This window comes from Pholcus phalangioides, unplaced genomic scaffold, assembly GCF_987345545.1.
Source record: "Pholcus phalangioides strain wild (caught in Gottingen) unplaced genomic scaffold, Ppha-v1.0 ptg000015l_1, whole genome shotgun sequence".
Lineage (NCBI taxonomy): Eukaryota > Metazoa > Arthropoda > Arachnida > Araneae > Pholcidae > Pholcus > Pholcus phalangioides.
Window position 1 is genome coordinate 76,485,307 of NW_028301608.1, and position 9,813 is coordinate 76,495,119.

Here is a 9,813-nt window from a genome sequence, read left to right on the forward strand (position 1 = left end):
GGGTCAATTTACCTAATTTTGGGCTGCTGAATTCAGTCAGTACAAAAAATAAGTTTTTCTCTGTCCCATGTCAGATTTTTGAGATACAAAACTATAGTAACAATAAAGAAATGCAATATTGGCTAATATTGACTGGTTTTAAATAAATGAAAAAAAAACTCTCAGAGTTTACTGATGTTTTCCAGTTAAGTATAGTGACGGACTCGCAATGCGAGGACCCAAACCGACCTTGACCCCAATATGGTATCGTAAAAGTCGGATCTTTCCAAGTTTTTCTGATTTAATGTCCAACAAATATGTTCATATTCGGTCTTCACTCACTAAATATTCCCTTCAAATGATTAGAAAACTGACCTTTATCAAGAGCTGTTACGAAATTCTCAATTAGACCCATTTAGGTATGAAGTGAAGATGAAATTACACTGTTACTTGGCTCAACAAGTGGAGTATATTATACTTTCCAGTGATATATGATTTTCTTTCTGGCCACTCCGTGGCTTCGAAATAGCTTTTGGTGTCTCGGCTGTAACATGGACGAAAAAGGAAGCAGCAGTATTTTGTGAATCCCCCCCCCCCTTTTAAACATGTAAAAAGGAAAGCAACCATCACAGCATATCTGCACTCATGATCTTCATATCTGATTGCCCACAGTCGCAGAGCCATGCCTTCATACAGTATGTTCATTGCAAAAGCTACAGGCATTGAAAGCGGTTACCATTACACAATAATACTGCTTTTACATGAATCAATAAACCCCCTCCTGTGTGTTATATTGAACACCATTTCCACTATCAGTCCTTTTATATCGAAACACACACACACACAGAGTTACTTCTTTATCTGAAACTTGAAATCTTTGTTCCTTCTGCAGAGAAGGCGTCATTTTTTTCAACTTAGAACTCAAAAATTCAACTCGCAGTTTAGAAAGGTTTAAATCGAAAAACCAAATCATTCGGGTCCTTCTATTCTATGAACTGGTGTGATGTGTCATAATCATGTCTGAACTCTTTCTGAAGACTCTTTCTTCTGTTTCACTCACCTCTGACATTTGTGATTCAATGCTTTCCAATTTACAGACTCACTGTGTAGTATGTATGATTACAAATAGTTTAGGATATAGTCACAGATTAAATTTTATGAATCAATTTCTAAACACGAAATCTCCACACAAGCAACTCAAAACTTTTAAAAAATAGTTAAAAAATTTAATTACACAAAAACAGATCAGATTCTCTACACCCAAAATCCATAAGAATTGATGTATCGCATGCCGGATACAAAATGGCTGTTGAGAGACTAGTTCAACTAGAAATACGGTACTTTCTTTCTTTCAAACCGAGCACAACTCAGGTCTATCACCATCTATGGGCGATTTAATACCTAGTGAGCTGTGCTGGAAGTGTACCTAACAGTCCGAGTGCGTATGTAGTGTTGCGTTTGATTTTTCGGTGCTGCCATGTATATTTCAGAAGTGAAGTGAGCGATGTGTTATGATTGAATTATACATTTGTACTGTTTGTAGGTCTGTTGCTCGACTTTTTAAAGGGGAGAACTCGGGACCTCGCGACGCGAGTCCGTGACTATGACCACTCGACAACCACAGCGGCAGAAATACAGTACTAGAATGAGATAACGAATTTAAGGGAACTAGGATCCTTCTGTTACAGTTTAATACGAAAAAAAAGTATGTATATGAAAAAAATAACGAAACAGATATTTCATTTTATATGAAATCATCAAACATATTTACATATGAAATTACTTAATAAAATTTATATATTTTTCTTTTAAAATACGTTTTATTGCGGTTTTCAGGTGCAAAGCAAGGGGTATAGGGGAAGTGTTTTACTAAGAAAGCAACTTCACAATATATCTTGGCTTTTCAATGCCAAAATAAGAGGCTATTAAGGACGTGAGATATTTCGTCAATGCCGCCGAGAGTGCTAAATCTAGCCAACTTACTGTCATTGACGAATATTGATTGATTGGCACGTTCCGACAATTATAAAAATATCTCCCCTCTTTTTCGTAAATACGTAGATTACACTTTGGTGTATTTCTGAAGTTCAAAATTATCAAAAAAAAAAAAACTCGAACTATCTTAAACTAAATTATGCGCCATATTTTCAAAAAAAAAAATCAATGATTTTTAACGAATCTTAACTTTTAACGGGAGATTCTCCCGAAATGTCGATTTTAAAATATTTAATTTAATTAAGTTTTCAATTTGTGAAATGATCTTACTTTCTTAAAGGTGTAGTGTTACACCTTTAGAATCCGGAAGATACTCTACTGTTTTTTTTTCCTTCTATATATACCTAACATCGTATTTTTGAAGACAATGACAATTTCCATATTCTAAAATCTTAGTAAACGGAATATAACTCAATGTCAATATCGTATTGTTTTTCATCAGAGGTTCCCCTGATATGACAAAGTATATTGAGAGATTACTTCAAGTAATCAATGAAGCAGCCCACGGACGGTAACCATATCACAAATGCATACAAAATCCTTATTTTGTGGTCAGCCAATGAACTTGGTATAACAGTTCTCGGAAGAAATTTCTCAAAGACACTACCTCTTTAACGGCCTCTTCTGGTAACGCCGTGTACACGGCGGCATCTACTATTTTTAATGGAACACTTTGTTGCTTCGTGATTCCTCCACATAGCACCTCCTACAGCAAATGCGAAGACATAACTAGAACTATAACCTCTTGGCATTGATGCCGGAAACCAAGTCAACATCAACATAAGAAATCAAGGAGTTTCCCGAACGTGAGACGTTGATCCCGTGTACCTTTGAGATGTCTCAGAATCCTTATCGCTGCAACCCAATCACGTTTTCCAGGGTTGTTGTCGAATTGAATGAGAAAATTCGCAGCGTGCGTGACGTCAGGTCTAGCTTCTACCAACAGATGCATCAGAGAATCAACAAGATTTCGATATGGAATGAATTCTTTCATTTCCGATTTTCCAAATCATTTTTCCAATCGTGACATCTTCTTCATCAGCTTGACGTCACTGTCCATCGGTATAGATACAGGCTTAGCGTCTTGCATCTTGAACCTGATCTGCTTCTTTTGATTTTTCTAAAAAATTGACATTATCCACAATTTTCAATAGTTCTCTTAAGAATTAGTAGAAATAATTAGATAATCAACCATAAATCTGATATGACATGACCAGATTCATCCCGCCTCCCATCATTTGCAAGGTATCGAAGCTTTTCCCTAAGGATGAGTTAATCTGGGGTCCTTCATTTTGAAATTTGGATTATTTTTCAACACAGTTCCTTAAAACGGGCAAAAATGGCAAAAGGTGAAAACATAAAATAAGTCAAAAGAGATAGCATAATCATGAAGTGATAAATCGAGTCATGGGCGTCCAATCAGAAATATAGGATAACAATTTGAAATTCGTATCGCGATCGTCGGATTTGGGTCGTTATTGGTATTAGAGTTCAGTCGCTTTCGGTAGCTTCATTGATGTTGTTCTTTTTCAAGCCCATTATGGAACGTGACAACGTCGTGTTAACGTCGCCTTGTTTGGGAACGCGTCACAGGTGGAGTGGGCCTATTTCGAGACGAGAATCTTTATTTTAATCTGGTACGTGGAAGCAGGGCCACAACTAGATGTTTGGTCAGACGGAACAAGCATGCATTTTGGTGCGCCCTTGTGATGGTGAAAAAAAGAAGTTAAAGGGTGAAATTTGCGCCCCTTCTGGTCCGGCGCTCGACCCACCGGACCCACCTGTTCCCCCCTAGTTGTGGCCCTTCGTGGAGGTAAATATTTCGCGTTTACTCTGCCTGTACTTTTTTTTAACAGGCGTGATGGTGAGTAGTCAATATAACTAATTAATTAGTAATCAATCAAAATAAACAATCGGATATTAACATAAACGATAGTAATTTTTCACCGTCAAAACTGGTACTGAGTAATTTTTGGATCCTATTGAGCATTTTTTAAATTTGAATCACACCTGTGGCTGACGGTTGACGAGATAAAGGCCGTACTAGCACTTACAGGACACCCTGTGTATAGAAAGCATGTGAAAATCAATTTAAAAAACTATTTAAAATTGTTCTGCTTATCTTCAAAAATCGCCCGTAAAAAGATGTATTGAAGTAATATTACATTTCAAATATGTAATTACTTTCTTTGTGACTCAAACTATGGTAAGAAAAAAAATCGGTCCAAGATTTAAAAAAAAAAATGCGAACAAAATATTTTAACAAACTTGCGAAATCACATTCGCACATACTCTGCAACAAACGAAGAGTTTGTTCTTGTTATAGTTTGGACGCTTACCAGCCAATTCAAATTTTAAAATAAAATGACCTCGCAGCCCCTTATGTGCAAAGTTCGAGTCTGAATATTTATCTTCAAACTGGCTGCAGTAATGAACGTCAATAAGAGCACGTTTGCAAAAGCTACGCATTCAAGGGTTAATACTACACGTATTATGCCATAAACATTACTTATTACAATTAAGATAAAAAATATATTCGTAAAAAGTAAAATTTCCGACGCTGAGATGGTTCAGGTCATTTTCGGGATTGATTGAACGAAGAGAGATTAACCACGGAATATCCCCTCACCCTCTGTGTTATGTCTGCTCGAGTTCATATTGATCTTTAAATTGGCACCATCTAAAGACAGTCGCGCTTTTGCTCCCAGCAAATGCTACTACAAAACTATATCGATTATATGTGTGTATGCGCGCAATTATTTTTCACCGAAATGCATCGGTAGATTCCAAATTATCAGGTATAAATTATGTCAAATATCAATAATCTCAAATTCTTGAACTATCTCTCTTAGAGAATTATGAACCCAATCGTGTTTTTTTAGGCCAATCGTAATTTTGATGGACATAAAAGTTGACCTAATTTAGTTATATTTGGTCGACAATTTTTGATGCAGGGCTAACTAGGATTTTTGTGGTGGAGGGGGGAGCAAACAGTATTTTGCCGCTTCCACCACTGTAAAATCAGATGATTTTATGACGGTGCTTTGTTCCCTCATAAAATTTTCTTCCCGGGGCAGCTGTTCCGCATTCCCTCCCCATCTAGTTCCGTCCCTGAGTTGGTGTTACGGCTACGTTCAAGCTATTTTCGCAACGCAGAATGTTTTTTCGCAGAAAGTTACATGATGAAGCTTTCCTCCTCCCTGTTTTCTACTCGCATCTTATCAGAATAAAATTTCTAACTCATTGTTGAAAGATCTTTTTATTTTAAAAGATTTTTAATTTGAAAAGAAATTTTTGCAGGTTATTTTTAATAAAAAAATTTCTTACTGCATCACTTCTTCGTATTAATATATTCTCGTTAAAAAAAATCAGTCGAATTGTCAGAATTAAGTTAACTAAGGAAAGTATGTAATTTGATTGGCCATCGTTGTCTTTTACTCCTGTTATTGAATTATTTTCAGTTTGAATTGAATTATTTTGAGCAATAAAAGTCGATAATTATTTCCAAGGAAAAAATAACGACGACCGTCAATATTATTTATTCATTAGTCGTGTATTCGTTTTCTGTTATTCAATATTTTTTCTTTGCTTTGGGTCTTCATGAAGGGTCTTCTTTTCTCGCACATATTCAATTCCCCCCCCCCTCCTCTTTTATTTATTGTTTTAGAAATTATAAAAAAAAGTTTTATATTTCAATTTAATTTATTTTTTTGTTAGTTTTTTTTTATCACAGCATTTATCGGGCATAATATTATTTTTTTGTACTCGAAAAAATTGCGTGAGTGAACCCCCTTATAGGAAAAAATGCCCTAAGCTCATCAAAAATGCATTTACTCCTTTTTTAAGTCTTCTAATAATCTCTCCCATGTGGAGTGTTTCCATTTTTTTCCATCCTCTGCGGGTGATAATGATTCTAATAATAATTATAATCCGTGATGTGATTTTAATTCGCACGGCATTTTGCAAAGCAACGGTCTTCGACAAGGAATATGTACCGTAGCCTTGTCATTAACAGTCCCAACGTGGTACGGCGTGGTACAATAACTACAGTTAATGTCACACAGTCGATAACGTTAGGACATCAAACTGGTTAAGCCAGAGAGAATATAGAATATTCGAATTGTATAATTCACCTCTAAAAAAAAGAAACAAACAAATATTAGATTATCGATCAACAAACTTCACCGCGCTCTAAAATGAGTGAATGAAAGGAGCTTTTCCTTTAGTGATAACGTAATTTTGTCCGATCCAAATAAGGTAGGATTTTTCTTCTAACGAAATGAAGAGGCGGATCGTTCGTTCCAGAAGGACATGGGTGGTATCAAATACCGGCAAGATGCTATCGATCCGTATATTCTTTCGAACACGCATGCATCAAGACTCTGCTTTCTTCCTACGGTGTTGTTTTTTTCTTATATAATTCTATTATTCGAGAGAACGATCCTCTCCCTGTTTGTCTTAACATTTAGAGCGGACGAGCAGTTGCTCGAGAAATTTTCTTTTTTCCTGTTTGTAGATCGAGTTGATCAACAGTATTTAGCGGCCGCGGGAAAATGCTTATTCCCAATGTGTTATTCGTTCACGATTGATTTTATTAACTTGCTCTCGTTACATCGTGTCTTCGTTTACACGTAACTATAATTAACACCACGTTAATGGCCCCGCGTGGTTTTTTTTTCCTCCGAACATAAATATATGGTGTCTCGTCACGTTTCATATGTATTTTAATGATAGAAGATAGGAATAGAAATAAAAGATAGAAATGGAGATATGAGTTTGGAAGTATCGAGACATTTAAATATTTCTTTTTAATCGCCTCAATTTTTTTTAACTCCAACAGTCACGAGTATTCGTACTCACCATAGTGTCGTTGAAAGATTCCATTGAAAGTCGATAATCTTTCAAGATGAGCGGACTGCTGTTGATGTGCTTGAGAGCGAGTTTGACGGCGGGGATGACGCCCCGTCCTATAGCACCTTCTGGTATATCGGGGGACGTGGGGAAAAAACCCCCGATGTACACGTTCGTCTGTATCGAGGGAGACATGGGTTCGATCATAAACGATATTAGGAGGATGAGGATTTTTAGTAGCTGAACGATACACACCATCAATGACAGCTTGTCCGACGTCACCCACATTTGCATGTCAGTACTCAAACGCGAAGTGATCCGAGTTCACGGTGGTAGGTTTTCTCTCGGCCCACGATTTTTTGTTAACGTTCAAATCGGCAGTTACATGGCATTAAAAAGTGCGGCGGAAGAATCCGTTTGTGCTTCCCATTGTCAAGGACGGGAAGCCTGCCACCTTGGGAAGATTCGTATCACCAATATGGCAACACCTCTTGGCAGATCCGACTTCACTGCCAAGGAAATATGTCGTCCGAAATATTTCGTTCGTCAGAAAGCGATAATTCATTTCAGTTATAGCCGACTTGCCTCTATTATCCATGTTGAACTCATTTCTAAGTTCCGTAGCTTCAGAAACAATATTTTCGGGTTACTACGCTGATCTCCGCGGATGAACCATCTCTATCCGGCAGAGACATCTTCGTCGTGTATGAAGATTACATCAAAGAAACCGTGACTTTCAGCTGACAAAATAAGAAAACGGAGTTTGTGAAACGCAGTCTTGCTCACGTCCTTTCTCGTGTGACAAATAATAAATCTACGCTAATCCTCGACTCGATGGAAAATTTACCCATTTCACTTAAATCTAAATAATTTTCTGTCGCTTTGAGATGATGATGATGCGAAAATGTTTTTTCTCCCTTCCGATCGCAAATATCGAAATTGTGAATATTCGTAACGGCTTCTAGTTTAATTTTCTCGTATCTGACACGTTCGAATGAACTGGCTTCTCTCTATTCACTTCTTAATCACGTAATGGATTCAAATCATTACCTCTTGCGGAGAATGTTTCCTACATTTCAACGAAAGACCAGATTTTTTTACTTTTGCTTTGACGGTGACGGCATTTCGTTTTCTTCCAGAAAAGACGTTTCCACCTTTTCAGACGTTTGATTGTGAAAGTAGCACTCGCTTGTATATTATTTACTCATCTTTTTTTTTTTTTGCCGAAGTGATATCCTCGACTATATAATCGAAAACAGCTCAGCCGCGCGTCTCGAATAATAGTAGTTAATAAACTGACGAGAGATCCCGTGTGGTCGTCGGTCTCCCAGCAAACATTTTTCGGGCTCGCGAGAAGAGGAAAGGTTAGAAAAAAACGGTAAAAAGAAGCTTTGCAGGGACACACGCGCAAACAAGGACCAGCCTCGTCGGGGACCCTTTTCAGCAGCACTGACTGCAAAGGCTCGCCGATCAAACTCGAAACCGCGTAGGTGGCGCTCTTTAGCAGTCGATGCCCGGGCACTCGATTCCTGCTAATTTTGCTCCGGATAAAGAATATATATTGTATCTTCGAAAGGAGAATCGGTCGCCGGTGAAAGCGTAACGACACGATCGAGTCATTCAAGAGAATAATACCCACGTATATAATGATGCATAATTGGAGAGTAGTGTTGGATTACACATTTCATATCTATAATAATTTCTTTCTATGGAATTCGCGTAATTTCCAAAACCTATGTACTCGGGTTTTTGGGCGCGACGAACCTCCATAGGCATAGATCGCGTGAATTTCTATTTGAAGCTTCATTATGAATTGATTAGAGCCTGTTTTAAGGTATTCGGTTGACTGAGTCGAAAATAGATACAAGAAATTGAATCTAACGAAGGGGGGAAAAAAACTTGTCCATATAAGATATGGTTGCCACAGAATCTCAACTACAATGCTTTGCATTCGTTCCGTACAATCTCAGTCCGAATGTAATCCGGGGCACGACAAATTTTGCGACTTGGAACGCGAATCAATAGCATTCGTGTAACGTTCGGAAAAGGAAAAAAGAAAGAAATCCGATCGGGTTGCTGGCTTTTGTTCCCCCGATGCCGTGACTCGACGACCCTTTCAATCGATGCAGACACATCAAAACGACCACCCGAACCGATTTCAGGATGAATAAAATCACTAAATGTGAATCTGATACAAAAGCTCTAAGCACACTGTTATGCAATTACTGTTATTAACAAAATATTCCCGTGCAACTCACTACTTCTTCGGGAAACTGAGGGGGGGGGGGAGGCGGAGGTAAATCGGTGTGCTCATTAGTCGAGAAATATACGAAGTAGGAAAACCGACCAAGAATGAAGAGATCAAGAGAACATGACTGTTTCCCGTGAATGTCGGAAAACAGACATGCTAAAAGATTATCATCCAGACTTAAACCTTTGAAAACATAGTGGTACCTCGGCTAACGAACTCCTCGGCCTACGAATTTTTCGGCCAACAAAAAAAAAATGTTCCGTGATTTTTCTGCCTCGCTAAAAGAATACGGATTCAGCTGATGAACAGTTTAGTAACTAACATAAAACAGTCTCGTGCCAATGGAAATGCATCTCCATTGAGTATCTGGCACTCGAGCCAGATTAATTTATTTCCAGATGCATCTCTACTTCTCTTTCACAAAGATTTTGAACCATTTCATGTAAAATGAATGATTAATCTAAGAGAAAATGCCAAAAGAGTCCTTAAATGCGAGTGGTTTCAATGCACGCGCTAATACAGTCCACGCCTTTTAATGCGATCATATCGGGACTCGGGGTTTCTGATAACTAGTGTTCGGTTTTGTACGACCTAAAAATCTTGAAAATATGCAAGCATTTATGACTCAATAAACGTGAAAATATTACCTTAAAATTCAAAAACATAACCTCATAATTTTCCCATTATTTCATCTGCTCTTTTCACAGTTATATTGCTCATTACCTAATTAAATTTAA

General features: G+C 37.6%; 1 protein-coding gene across 3 annotated transcripts in view; it reads right to left on the reverse strand.

Annotated features, from left to right (window-relative positions):
* GABA-B-R2 (gamma-aminobutyric acid type B receptor subunit 2) overlaps positions 1-8,261 on the reverse strand; it is a 159,095-nt gene extending 150,834 nt beyond the window's left edge. For all 3 annotated transcript variants that reach the window (XM_089244337.1, XM_089244338.1, XM_089244335.1), the window contains exon 1: positions 6,835-8,261. In XM_089244337.1, coding sequence (XP_089100463.1) covers positions 6,835-7,119 — 285 coding nt within the window. In that variant the 5' untranslated portion in view covers positions 7,120-8,261. The remainder of the gene's footprint in view (positions 1-6,834) is intronic.
* Between the last annotated feature and the right edge of the window lie 1,552 nt (positions 8,262-9,813).